The following is a 14,593-nucleotide window of genomic DNA, read 5'->3' on the forward strand; positions in this document are numbered from 1 at the left end:
CACAGCGGGCAGCGTGAGCATTGCTTACAAGGCAGATCTCCTTGGGCCCAAGCCCCGTGGGGTGTGGGTCTGGATGGATGCTGCACACAGTAGGTCTGCGCTGCAGCCGAGGAGTACTGAGGAGCCACTTAGCAGGTAGTAAGCAAGCTTGTTCTTTGTCCCAGCGGGATACATTACCTTATGCCTCAAGGTTACTTGCTGCAAACAACCCCAGAAGCAGCCTGGTGGCACAGCTGGCAAGACGGGTGGGAGCCAGAAAGGCCTGAGGGGGAGTGCCCCCCGCAAGCACTCGCCTTGGGGCTGCCTGGGAAGACCGGACCCATGTATGTGAAGGGCTCGCAGCAGTGCTCCGGAAGGGTCCGCTGTTACCACTGGGGGCGGCAATATGGACGGGAGGGAGGCGGGGTAGGAGCTGTGTCTCACTTTGCGTAAAAAACGGAGAACAGTAATTCCACAAAGATTTATTGATTGCTTCTATGTGCCAGGCATTGGAGATACAGCAGTGAACAGATCGAAGCTCCGAAGCCCCAGGTGCTCACATCCTACGACAGGGAGACAACAAATACACCAGCAGGGACCCTTACCTAGGGCCTTGCAGACGGGACAAAGGCTGGGAGCTGACCAGGGGCTGTTTTGTCCAGAAGCACATCATGACACAATGTACGTGGCAACAGTGGCTGTTTAGAGACCAGACACAGGCGATGGGTGCTGCTGGGCAAACAGTGGAAGCAGGGGGGCCAGGACCAGCTAAGGCACCGTGGCCAGACATGCTGGCTTGTACTGGGCGGCAGTAGTGAAGGAACTCACTCCCCTCAGCCTGTCACAGTCCGACACGCGAGTGGAAGGGTCTTGAGAATACGTGCCAGTGCTGAATGCCAATGGTCAAGTGCACCCAGAGGTGTCCATTTGCTGTCATCACAAGGGGGCTGCTTCAGGGTCCTGGAGGGAGAAGCCAGATGGCAGCAGGGTGAAGAGCAAGTTAGTGGACTCAGCGGGCAGAAACTTATTCCAGAAGTTTGCAGTAAAGGAGAGGGCGTGGGATCTTGCAAAATTATTTCCTAATGTGTTCAAAGATCTAAGCATGCTCGCTTGCCATAGGCACTGGGAGAAGAAAGGTTACCCACGCGGTAGGGGACAACAAAGCAAGGTCCCTGAGGAGGGAAAGGATGGGATGCAGAGCACAGGTGAGGGGGCAGCTCCTGAAACGAACGCCTCTTCCAGTAGAACAGGAGGGAGGAGAAAGAATGGGTGTGAACGCAATTCAGGTGTCTACAGTCATTTTGGCAGCAAAAAGTTCATTCAGGGAGATCCCGAGTGATGGCTTCCATCTTCTCCATGAAACAGGAAGGGTCATGCTGCTCAGAGTGAGGTTAAGGAGTTGGAGATTTACTGGGAAGGTCAGACATTTGGGAATGACTGGCAGGAGGGATAGTTGAGGAAGCACAGGTAAGAAAGAAAAGAGCCAGGTGGGACTCTGGGAGGAGCATTTCCTACACATAAGGAGGTGGCCCGGAGCCAGGGGAAAGCAGTGGCAGAGGCAGCAGGCAGGAGGTCAGGTGGGCCGACTGGGCCCCGGGGAGTGGACGGCAGTCTGAGGCATGGTGAGGGGGGCAGCTAGGAGTCCAGGAGAGGATGAAAGGTGAAGTCGTGAACCTGAAAGGAGTTTTCAGAGGCGGAAGCATGAGAAACAGCTTCTGCAAAGACTAGCGCTCATGAGCTGGAGGAAGCCACAGAGAGAAGCTCCCCGCGCCGCAGCCTTGCCTCACTGACCTCCTGGCTTACCAGGAAGCACTGCTGGTTTGCCGCCGTCTTTTTTCCATCTTAAGAAGTCAAATCCAAGTTGTATCTTTAGGAGGAGGCAACAGGGATGGGGATCAATACACACAGGCCGAAGAATGGTGTTTCTCTCTTTTATTTAAAAACAGTGCTTCATTACCATTTGCAAAGGCAGAGGCAGCGCTCCTCCTTCGCTTAGAGTTTATAAAAGCCAGCAACATGATCAATAATTTATACACATGGATAGTAATACAAAAAAATAAGGAATAAAAGCTAAAGATCTAACTACTCCGACCTTCACAATTCCAGCTACTTGATAATAATAGGAGTAACCCAATGAATACTGTATGGTCTGAAAGCTACTATACAATATGATTCTTAACGAGAAGGGGAGGGAATCAGAGACTGTCACAAAGCCCTGGGGTGCTTCTCTGGAATTCGCAGGGAAACAGGACCCTGGGCAAGCAGCTCGGGTGTCCTAGGAAGTGATTCTGGGGAGAAGGGAGGGAGTGGGAGAGAAGGCAAGGTGGTCAATTATACAAGCATCCCATGTGATGCCCCCATGCCCCAAAGGTACCTGTTTCGCCATGGCAATGGGAGGGGGCTGGAGAAACTGCATGTTGCAAGTAGGGATGGTTCAGTCCCTGCCATGGGGGTGGGGGATGGGGAGAGGAGAGGTTCTGTGGCGTTTTTTAGCCTTGCAAAGATTTGGACTGAAGAGCTCAAGAGACTCAGGGAGGCCAGCATGTCAGTGACAAGCGAACCCTCCTGCTCTCAGCACTCTGCAGCCCTAGCTTACGTGTGTCAGCCCCAGGTTGCTCCAGCTACTCACAAGCAGAATTATAACACAAGAGAAAACAATTCATATCCCTCAGGGAAAAAAGAGGATCAATTCATCACTCGATATATAATACAGCCAAAATGAGCTGCCAAAACAAGCACACACACACAAAAATACTGTGAACAGAAAAATACCAGAAAATGACTAAGCTGGGAGTCTTGATGGGGTATAGACATTGCTTAAAGCACTTATCAGTCCCCGGAAAAACCAAACCAAAAAACATTTTTTAAAAATTCAAAAACTCAGGGACCCCTTGGGACTCTGGAGTCGGTACCAGGGGCCGGGGGTGGGGAGAGAAAAGAGAACCAACGTTCCCTTTCAGCTGGCCAGTGTGAGCCGAGCCCTCACAACGCCGGCATGGACGGGACCACCAGACGGACAGGCCCGAGTTCCTCGCTGGCAGTCTCCTTAAAGGCAAGGTCTGACTTTTGGCTGATGAGCAGTTCTCTCAGTTACCAATTCCTGCCAACCAGCACTACCATGGCTGAATTGATCTACCGGTTTCCTGAGTAAACTGTAACTGGCTACAGTGCCGGTAACATGGTGAGAACTCAGCCACGACAGCCAACTGCGTCTTGAGGTCTTCCTCCACCCCGCGGCCCGGCCTTCCGAGAGCACGTGACTGAGGAATTTGAGAACCTGCTGTAGTCTGGTCTGTCGGTCTTATTTTAAAGACAGGAGCCAGGGACTGCGTGCACTGCACCCCCTAAAGCAGAGGGCACGCGCTGGCCAGGGCCCCAGCCCACGTGGGAAGGGCCCCGCTTCGTGCTCTAGCTCTTGCATGGCTACTGCATGGTTGATCAGTAAAGCAAGTATGAAGGAAGAACAGAGGAAAAGGGAGAGGGAGGAAGAGGCTTTTGACAGTAACAAAAAATAATAATAGTGTTTTACGCAACAGAGAATCAAGTTTCACTGGTGTATACTACAAATGGTCAAACATTTTCAAGAGCATGACAAAATAAAAACACAAATTTACGTTTGATGTTCACCTTGCCCACTATTCTTTTCCTATCTTAAAACAGTGCAAACAGGTAACTTATGCTTTTAAAACACCACTACCCCTTCCCCACCCCCCAAAGTCCCTTTCCTCCTATTATCTGGGGGAAAAACACCTGCAGTTCTGCAAATGTTACTGTGCTAGAAGGTGGCAAGCAGCAGCGAAGGGGCTGGACTTGGCCAAAGGGGAGGGTTCAAACAAGGCCCCCTTTGCCTCCGTGCATGTCTAGTGTCTTCCAGACTGTTCCTTGCTTGGCCTCGTTCTCCTGTGGGAGGGAAGGGGGTTTATCAAGCCCTCCTGGCTCATCCTTGGATTGCTTCCACCCCAAGTCCACACCTCCCTCCTACCTGGAGGCTCCGTGACTGGCTCTAGGGTGATGGGGAGTCCCGCCTTATCTGCTCCGTCTCTAGGACAGTATAACCGAAACAAGAGCAGCTCAGCCCAAGGGGTCCCTTTTGAGGAAAAGCTGCTATCGTTGATTTCTACTGATTTCCACTAGCTCCTTTTAAACTAAGAGTTGAGGCCCAGACCCCTTTTTTTCCCCAAGGAAAAATGAGATCGGCTCAATTCTAACTGTGGCTGTTGGAGGATGATGAGGAAAGTAGGTTTTGTAACACCTGAGAGCCTTGAACATGACGACTCACAATGGCAGGCCAGGGTGAATGGGAGTTAGACTATGTGATACAAGGAATTCTGGAAAAGACCTCAGGACAGCTCTCTGGGCCGAAAGAGGACTATTCAGAGAAAGGTTTTCACTCGCGGTCTCCTTAAAGGAGCCCAGCTTCTAAGAGTGAGATGCTTAGTGTGGAAAGTCCCCATCATGAGCTGCAGTAAAGCTGTTGACGTCATCCCCGCACTGTGATTCAGCATCAGTAAGTGTTCTGGAATTATCAGCCAACATCCTCGAACGAACGCCCAAGATGCCAAACTCTCTTCTGACTGTTGCTTAGTCCAATGGGAACGAGTCGGGAATCTACAAGCATTGATGCTCGGAAGCACCTGCTCCTGACGAAGCTGACTGTATGGAGTCCAAGTTCAAAGACAGGCAGGAAGGTCAATGCCGTCCCATCTAGGTGCTTACAAGGGCCCTAGGTCAGTGCTGACACCGGACACCAAAGGCCCTTTCGGGAAGAGCAGAGCTCTGTTTAGTCTTTCTCAGCAAAGGGAGCTGGAGGAAGCAGTACCAGAACCAGCCACGGGAGAGCAGCGGAAAGCCGCCGGAAGACGCGGAGCTGGCCTTCCGGTCCTCAGTCAGAACCAGCTGAACTGAATGCGCACACGGTGCCTCCGGCTCAAGCTTCTGCCTGTTAAAAGGGCCGCGCGGCTGCCTTCTCTACCTTTCCCACCCTCCCTATCTCTTTCTGGAAAAGAGAAGAACAGACTCTTACACTCATTGTCCTATTGTCCCCCTCTGTGCGGACACACACACCACTTAGAACTTGGCCTCGTCTCCACTGAGCAGTGGCTTGCCGTTTTGTAAGAATGGCCACTATTGAACATGATACGAAATTTCTGTTTCTGTAGTCAGTAAAAGCTCTCCCTCAGAAGAAAAGCGAAAGAAAGAAAAAAATTCTCCCTGCCCCCATTCCCTAGAACTGTGAAAGCCCCACATCCCATCCCCCCTCCTCTAACTAAAATATTTATATACATACAACAAAAATTGTCTTAACAGCAACAAACCAAACTTTGGCTTGGGAGGGGAACCATTAAAAAGTGGCCAATGGATCGGGCAGTTTGGTGTCCCTTATTCTATGCATTCCTCCCTAGAATCAGTAAGAATTGCATCGAGGCCTCTAGCTTCCTTGATGTCTCCCCTAGTTTCAGGTACAGCCTCTGTGCCCCTTACTAGGAGAGAGAGGATTCTGAAGGGAAGAGAGATATAATGTACACGACAGGCCAGTCCTTCCCAGATACGTTACTCTGCTTACAAAGAATGCTTGATGCTGTCGTATGTCAGTCATTTTAAATCAGTATCAGTCAAGAACGTGTGTGGAGGCAGGAGTGAAAAAAAACCCCGAAAACAAACCCCAAAACAAAGCCATAACAGACCAAAAGCTCCATGTCTCTGACTTACTCCCTTTAGCAGCTGTCCCTTGGGTGAAAGGTCACCCTAGTACCATGTGACTAGACCAGGGAGCCAGCAGGCCGCGCTTTTCTGTTTTCTAATACCTTCGTTTTGGAAATGCTGCAGGGCCCTTGCCTGTATCACTATAGCTGACTGCTAGAAGAGAATCACTTTCTCCTCTGCCTTGATAACACACACATAAAATTGAAGCCAGGTGACTCCCTGCCATGGCCGCCACATGCTTTCTGGCCATTTCAGACCCTCCTTCAGTCCGGGAGGGGAGCAGCCCCGGGGGCTCCGCACCTCATGCCCTGTAGGGTCCAGGTGCTCAGCTGGGATGTCTTTGGAGGATAATGAGAAGCTGGGGGGAAGGACCACGAGGGCTCAAGACTGTGGAAAGAGAAGTGACTCCTAAAGGCTCTGGAAGATGAAAATTCCTATGGCTTTGGAGCTAGTACAAAGTGCCTTGCCTGCCCTTACATGCCCTACTCACCAAAACTGCCAGGGACAGTTGACCGAGGACTCTGTGCTTTATCTTCTGCCAAGACCGTCTTTATTATATGTTTTATACTTTGTCCTGACTTTCTGATGCGAGAGAAAGATCGGGACTATCGGCCTTGCTACACACTGTCTAATATGCCTTTCTCTTCCTCAGCCTCTTTACTGGCTTCTCGACAGTTTGTACTTCTAACCCTCAAGCTGGGCCCGGATCCCTGGAGGAAACCTGGCCACCGGCTATTTACTCTCCTGTCCCTGGGTTCTAAATTCCTGAATCTTGAGGACATGGGAGCAGGGTGTTAATAAAAGGATACTTGAACTAAGCTGTGGTTCAATGAAAGGGGAAGAAGCCCGGCAGGATTGCTAGGATGACAGGAAAGAAAAGAATAATCTTTTTCAAACTCCAGAGTTCATTCTGAGATTGGTTTCCTAATGAGGTGTTTATTATCCACAGTCTGAGAGCATGTTTGGAAATATTAATACTATAATTCCAAAAACTATGCCAACTGTCTCAGGCTGTGCGTGTAAGATGATTGTAAAAAGAATGGAGAAGACAGGAGGGAAGAGGAGAGGAAAGCGTCTTTTTAATTCTCCTGCTTTGCAAGCACGAATTGCTAGCATCTCTCAGCTTATGGGTTCCTGCCACAGCCCATCAGAACTGCCTGCCAAAGACCAGAAACTCAGAAGACAAGAAGAATGTCCTGCAGTGGGAAGATCTCTTCCACTTCTGTTTGTCCCCCAGCCATTCAGCACCAGATACACTTTGGTAATTCTGCCTGCTGATTTCTGATCACATGCATTTATCGGCTCCTAATGTCTTTCCTTCCTCATTAACTGCCTCTTCCGTGATTGATAGAATAAGCTAAGCACGGACATACAGACATGGAAATGCATTAATTTTTTTTTTTTTTACCACAGTTAAAAAAAGGAAAAAAAAAAGAAAAAAAAGAAAAAATGCACAATCTTTGGAACAAAAGAATTAAAGGCAGAAATTTAAAGGAAAAATACATATTCAAAGAACATAGTGAGGTATAAAAAAGTATTCTCTCTTTTTTTGTGTTTTTTGTTTGTTTGTTTGTTTGTCTGTTTGTTTTTCCTCTTCATCTTGCTATAGAGTTCCTCTACTAGTAAATATTGCAATAGCCAGGCCTCATGAACTGGGGGGGCTGTCCCATTTGCAGGGGTCTCACGTCACTTCAGTAGGGGGCAAATCGGCTGTAGCCACCTCGGTATAAACTCGCCTGCAGTAATTAAAGACATAAAAATAATTAAAAGGTTGATGAGAGAAGCATTAAAAATGAAGAAAACTGTCCTAAGAAGGGATTTGGAAAAACAGCTTCTTTAGAAGCTTCAAAGCAGCTGATTATTTACTGCCTGGGGCAGTGAAATTAGGAAACCAACTTCTGCCTGTAAGATGCTCAAACCAGAGCTGACCTGATGTTCTCAAGGAGAGAGTATGATAACGGTTCATTTCGTTATTTACGCAAATTAGCCCAGAAGGGAAACTCAATGCAGTGCAAAATTAGGTCTGTCATAGTTTGATTTTTAAAAGCACAGGTCTTTGTTTACCTTGATCACAGCATTACAATCGTGACCTAAAGCAGACTGACTTTACCTTCTTCTGTGTTACCTGTCAGTGGAGCGCACGTTACTGCTGACCACTCTGTCATATCCCATGTTTGAGATGGCGCTGCATTTAAACCTGAGTCTATCTCTCAACTAACAAAGCCTATTTCCTCTATAATCTATAAAATAACACCGATAGGTTGTTTCTTGACATATCTGAATTTATACGTATTTGTAACTGGGGTTTTAAACTGGGCTTTATTCCTTCATTTTATCTTTACTTAATGGCTGCTCTTTTTCAAATAAACGTTCCCTAGGAACACAGCTCTCCTTGGGTCAGTCTTTCAGTATAGGGCTTACGTGATGCTGGCAGTAAACAAAACCTCAGGAACTCCATGACTTTACATTATATGTCTCTACCTCAGTTCTAACATTACCCACCCTCCTGTACCCCCTGCCCTGGGACCCTATTACTTCCTCCCACAAATCTTCATCAGTAGAAATTTAGTGTGAGACAATGACGGGCTTTCCCACATTCCTTTACGTCTTCAATGTGGTATCATTCTGACCCCCTCTCGAACACCTGTCTCTGTCCCTAGGCAGGTACGTTTCGGATTGCAGAGAATGTCTGGAAGTAGGAGGTGTCACTGCGGAAAGGCCTGTCTTTGCAGGAGCCCGTGAGTCCCAATGACTGGACATGGAGGCGTCCAGGTCAACACAAAACTACTGCAGTGAGGATTCGAGTTTGGTTAGGAGGGATTATTCTAGACGAGCTCTGTGGATTTTCTGTTTATTTCTATGAAAAGACTGTATTCTGCCACAGATGTTACTAGTAAAATATCTTTGTAAGGTGTTCACTTGGTGACTTCTAACACTGTCTCCCAGAAAGCTTAGGACGAGCAGGGACATCTTTTGGCATCTGCATTTGACACTTAAGACACATTCAGATTTTTGAAAAGCTTCCTGAGAAAATCGGAGAGTCTTATGCCCTGAAGTCTTTGCTGTCAATAAAACGATGCCACAGGCGTGCGTCCAACATTGGAGCCAGTATGAAACATCAACCTGTTCCCTTCTTTCTCTCCCGAACAGTGCTGCTACTCAGGGCAGACTCACTGTTCACGCGGTTCTGTCCTTAACCGAGCCGTGTGGCTTGTACTATAACACATGGGAAAAGAAGGTCATGTGAAATCCAGATAGCCCTATGTGGTTTTAATACTTTGGTAACAGAAGAAGGGCTAAAGTTATTACCTCCCTAGACACCTTGTAGGCTGTCGGTAAAAGTTACAAGGAGTAACATGTTTTTTAAAAAAATGATACTTATACTTACCACAGCGCCAACTCCATAGCTAGCGGCAGGGGCCAGGGCATGGTAGGGGTCAGCTGTGTACACCCTGCCATAACTGCAAAGAAGAAATACAATCAGGGAGAGAAAGAAACGACAGTGATAAAATAAAATAAAAAATCAAGGGTTTACTGTGCTAATATTCTGAGTAACTTGGTCTTGGAATGTTATTAGGAAACTGGCAGAGTGGAAAACAAAATCTTCCTATTTCTACTCCTAAATGCAGTACTCTGAAAAATTCTGAAGTACTTCTCTAAAATGGAAAAGAAGGGAGCTGGACATGACAAACAGGGAGACTGGCATCAAAGCCAAGCGAAGGAGATGGAGGTGGAAGAGTCAGTGCCACCTGCGTCGGGCACGACAGAGGCCCCTGGGAGAAGGCCTGCGGAAGACTAGGGTTTGCGGGCAGCGCCGGGCGAGGGGCCGTTTTGGAAGTGAAGGGAGGAGAGAGGGGGACGCCTGGGGCCGGCGCAGTGCTCGCTCTGCCGTCGTACGTACCCGTCGCTGTACGCGGCGGCAGCGGCTGCAGCAGCCGTGGCTGCGGTCGCAGTTGCGGGCTGTGCATATCTGTAGGCTGCATATCCGCCCTACAGGAGAAAAGAGAACTGACTTTACAGATACCTCTCCCCATGGGAGGGCGGACGGACACACACCCACCCACACGCAGACCGACAGACACAGGGACAGACACAAACACAGACACACACATGGGAAGAGAATGTTTCAAACTGCATCAGTCTACATGTTATTTCTCCAGTACAAGAGTAAGCGCCACCCGACGCAGGGATTGGATAGCCAATTTGTGACGGTCACAAAAATAAACTACATTGGGGGTGGCTGTTCTCAAATTTAAGAAATGAAGATAAGAGTTTGGATCTGTCTTACTTCACAGTCTCTGTTGGAACTTTCAACAGGGAAAGTACTTAGAGGGAGCTGGGAGAACCAACGGAAGTGTATGTTATAGAATGAAAACATATTAAATTTATGTGTGTTAACTTTGGATTCCCTGATGCGTACCCTGATTTACGGCCGAGAGACTACAGTGTGTAACAGAAAGCCCCCCATACAGTGCTGTGCTCCATCGACCTAGCACATTTGCCAAGAGGCTAAGATAGGCACTATTTAGAAGGAAAAACCGGGGTAAATCACGGGTTGGCAAACTTTAGTCTGGGAGCCAATGTAACTTGCCACCTGTTTCTGAAAGTAGTTGTGACAGCGACCGCATGGCCTACAAAATGGAAAATATTTACCACTTGGCCCTTTACAGAAAAAGTTTGTCAGCTCCAATCTGTATTTGAGACTCAGGGAAATCAGATTACAAATCACTGAGACTCCTTTGGCTGTATTCAAATAGATTAAGAACCGCCCCAGCCCAAAGTGTTTTAACTGCATGTATTCTCCTTCCTTAACAGATTCTGACATTGTCACATCCTGATTTCATAGCAAGCTCGGGAGCTTTTCTTCCAATGGGTCAAACATCCTCAGTGCTAAGGAGTTTCAAACGCTGAGGTCCTGCCGTTCCACCCTAGTTTCGATGAATCTAATACTGCCAAGGGTTTCACTGTCAGGGTGAACCAATGCGCTCCTTCATAAAGTAGTCCAAAGGCATCACAACAGCTGCCACACGAGGCAGGCTATTAGAAAGTGGCAAGCCTCGCTTTTCTCTTTTCTTTATCCTTCTAGAATTCATCTATTTTATCTAAAATTAATGCAGGTGTGAATTTTTAGTATTGCCTTTCCTTGTCAAATGTTATGTTTAACTGGTCCATTCTGACACCATTTCATTCGTGAACGACAGCACAGTTTTTCTGTAGATTAGTGAGTGCATTTCTCATGGACATCTGAAGCCTTCTGCCCCGTGCTTTCTATTTTCTATTCCTTCAAATGTTCAATTGTGCTAAATCTACACAAGAAATTTCAAATTTACTTCTATATCATTTCTTAGGATTGATAGCAAGTATTATCTAAGGGAACCCCTGCTCTTCTTAGCCATCTGATGTGCAAACTGCTGCTTTGATTTCTGTTCAGACCGTATTCTAGAAATAGCTGTAATTTCTTAAAGGCTTCTAAAGCTTTTTGCTTCTTTCTTATATAAATTGTTTTCTCCAACTGAAGAAACTACACTGAGGGGGGAAATTTACTCTTGCTCTTTAAATTTATCTGCCTGAAGTCATCAGAAGTAGCTCCAATGTACATTAAAAAAGAAAAATCCCTGCTTGGCTTTCAGTGGGTATGTAATATTCCTTCTGTGTTCTTCAAGGGACTCACTTAGAAAAGGCAACATTTCTTTCTCAACTATGCATTCTTCTACAGATATTCATATAGGTAAGAAAATTCTAATTAATGTTACCAAACCCTGGCAATGAAGTGGTAATGAACAGGGAGGGACAGGGCAGGAAGCAACCTCAGGGCTGTTTGTGACCAGCACGTGGCTTAACTTCTAGCCAGGTGTGTGGGAATGCGCAGGTCAGATCAACGTGAGCACAGCCGTCCATCCAGGCTGCAACCTATACACATGCGTGAGGACATTATTTATAAACTCACTGAAGTGTCTCTCTACCTTAAAGAGGAAATGAGGCAGTAAAAGCATTTGCTAAGAAAACAGCTAATCCCTATAGTTGAAATTTTAAGCTTTAAATAGATCTGAAAGGCTCGATTTTTCATTGTAACTAGAGATGGTGTTATTAGCTTAGAATTAAAGTTTGCTACTGTGAAGTCTACAGCAGAGTTATCTTTAGCAAAACTCCTGGGTGAATCAGGACAATGTGGTCAACAAGCACTTACGTGGCTGCTCTCTAGCATTCACTCCAACACCAAAACAGGTTTAAAATGATAAACAGTCAAGATAATAAAAGCAGTTAAAGCCCAATTCATGTTTACTTGAGTAAAACACTTAAAAACTGAAGTTCTGTGCCAGAGGGCAGAGGTATATATTCTCATTAAGGGATTCTGAGGCTCAAAAGTACTGACCAGACTCAGTAACTCAGTTACTGGGGAGTATATCAAATCAATACAGCTTGGAGCTGTATTGCTAATTCTGGAAAAAAAAGTTCTGAATGAGGTTCCTGATGGAACCACTTGCCCTCACTTTCCTGCGAGAAGCCATGAGAACCTCAGTGCTTTGGGGGTGATGTTATTGTTAATCAAAACCATTCGAAATGGGTCACTGTGGGAAAGAAGCTTCCTTCCAAGCCAGAAGGGCGCAGAGAGACTCTCTCTGCAGTAGTTTCCTGCTACCACTACAAGTGAACTCTGACTCTGGAGTTTGAATTGGATGGGCGTGGGTTCTCTGCTATTCAAATTCAGGAAAACTGGACAGGGGTGCAAACATTTTATTGACAATAAAAGGCTCAAGAAGAAAAACGACATTAATTTTTTTTGAAGTAGATATTTCAACATGACTACTCTCCTGATTACTTTATGCTAATGGAGCTACAGAGAGGCTCTCTACAGGACATCTATGTTTAGGACGGTCGGGTAACATTCTAATAAACTAATCTGGTAATTCATCGATGGCTACCCCAAAATTAGAAAAATTAAATTGTGTATCATGGATTTACTCCTCTTAGAGGTATTCTTACTCCAAAGTATTTCTGTTATTCAACAAAATACATCATATAATATAAAATATAAGACCAAGAAAATTCAGATCCATTTATCTGTTTTCTGGATTTTGGAGTGCATAAAGATTCCTGGCTGAGAACCTTTTCTCAATTTCACTTCTATGAGCAAATCTGAAGTCTTTTAGAGAACATGAGAACAAAGTGCAGTTTGAAACACCAAGGTTTTCATTACTGTTTCTTAAGTTTTTCAAAAGGAACACAGGTGGGGGAGGGGGTAGGAGAGACAGAGTTCAGGCGTGGGGAGGGGAGATGGCGCCACATTTATTAATCACATTAAAAACTAAGCATGCCAACATCTGGAGCTAAAACAACCAGCAAAATCACCACGTTCAGACTCGTATTGGCTAACTCTATCTATCCCAGCATTCTCTTGGGACAGCGGTTTGCCCTAGGCTCTACCACAAGCTCGGTGAAGTACACAGCCTCAATTACTAGAGCGTGCAGCCACAACGACCTGGTATTACGGAAACAGTCAGTCACCACTTGAGTTAACATTCCATACCCTAACGACTGGCCCCTCCCCAGCCCAAAGAAATAGTAAATCTTGCCCACCCTAGCCCTGGCCCACACCACAATGTTAATAATTATAACAAGCAGTAACCCATCTGTTATATCAGAGAAGGGAACAGAGACTCCACTGAGAGATTTAGAGTGAGATGTTAACATTTCTTCAGCTGACTGCACAAACAAACAAACAAAAAAAAAAAAGAGGAGAAATAATTCATTTGGAGATATGAAGTCATGAAATAGCTGATGTGTATTGCTTTTAACCATGCACTGATGCAAAACTGAAGCAACCATTAATAAAAATTAAAAAGGACATATGTATTTACACACAATCAGACCTGTTTGATCTGAAGCAGTTTGCAGATTCTATCTGTGTGTGATTTGAAATAAAACAAAAAATGGGGATTAGCATGGCCACAGCACACCCTAATGTAGGAGGGCACACACGGACAGCTTTTTGGAACCCTGATAGCTGGATAAATTTGGCATGGCTAAGCCTGACCCAAATATACACATGCCCCTTTAAAAACAGTGACTTTCTTATTCCTTTATAATTCATTCTGAATGACTCCTAGTGTCCCCCATCAGGGCAGCCCAACGCTAACCACTCCCTTTACCCCCTTCCTGACCCTGACAACAGGCCTCTGTCCTGACACGCAGTACTCACTTGTAAGCTTGCCCTCTCAGCACCCACACCTTCTGATCCCAGTGTTCTTCTAAGGTATTTCCTGTTTAAGCGCTGTGTCTTTGCACACAGCCATAACACGTCCCTGCCTTCCACTTCCAGCTTTTTCAAAGGGAATGCTATTACCTTTAAGAGCCTTTTGTTGTTCAAGTCTCGGGGTTCCACGACTCAATGTCACCTCCTAGGGATTCCCTACTGCACTCTGACCCTACTTGATCGTCTAATTAACTTTGTAACATTGCCACACTGACCACATATTTTTTCTGCACAGTTCTGCAGCTGTGTTTTAAACTGGAACAACATGGAAGGGTTCTACATATTGTCCCTCTTATATCTGACCTTTATCTGCGTATCTGTTAGCTTCATCTCACACTGGCAGACTCTCCCCTCATCTTGGTTTTAACCTAGCCTTTAATTTTATTATATTTTTGTTTTAGGTTTACATTAAAACAGGACTTTGGTGAGCATGTGATGTCAAGACACCTTCGTTCTACCTGGAAGACAATGACATTATGTGACACTGAGGAGAAGTGTGTATTTCAAGACCAGCAGACAAAATGAGAAAGCTTGTTCCTGTATGTGGTATGTAGATTTACAGAGCAAGAGGAGTGGGGGCAGGTGTGCAGGGAGAATGGCAGGTGTGATGCCACAATCACTGTAGCACAGAGGGCAGAAATCTTGCCCACCCGGTTT

General features: G+C 46.1%; 1 protein-coding gene across 46 annotated transcripts in view; it reads right to left on the reverse strand.

The window, feature by feature from the left end:
• Positions 1-441: 441 nt before the first annotated feature.
• The window catches only part of RBFOX2 (RNA binding fox-1 homolog 2), a 257,051-nt gene continuing 242,899 nt past the window's right edge, over positions 442-14,593 (reverse strand). For 17 of the 46 annotated variants that reach the window (XM_074326312.1, XM_074326296.1, XM_074326311.1 and 14 more), the window contains 3 exons: positions 9,584-9,672; positions 9,071-9,143; positions 1,897-7,418 (listed from right to left, as the gene is read on the reverse strand). In XM_074326312.1, the coding sequence (XP_074182413.1) occupies positions 7,374-7,418; positions 9,071-9,143; positions 9,584-9,672 (207 nt within the window). In that variant the 3' untranslated portion in view covers positions 1,897-7,373. Of the gene's footprint in view, positions 1,847-1,896; positions 7,419-9,070; positions 9,144-9,583; positions 9,673-13,309; positions 13,387-13,553; positions 13,586-14,593 lie in introns of those variants that run through there. The other 29 variants (XM_074326301.1, XM_074326298.1, XM_074326304.1 and 26 more) reach the window with 10 other exon arrangements.

The sequence above is a fragment of the Rhinolophus sinicus genome, linkage group LG02 (assembly GCF_036562045.2).
Source record: "Rhinolophus sinicus isolate RSC01 linkage group LG02, ASM3656204v1, whole genome shotgun sequence".
In the NCBI taxonomy this organism is placed as follows: domain Eukaryota; kingdom Metazoa; phylum Chordata; class Mammalia; order Chiroptera; family Rhinolophidae; genus Rhinolophus; species Rhinolophus sinicus.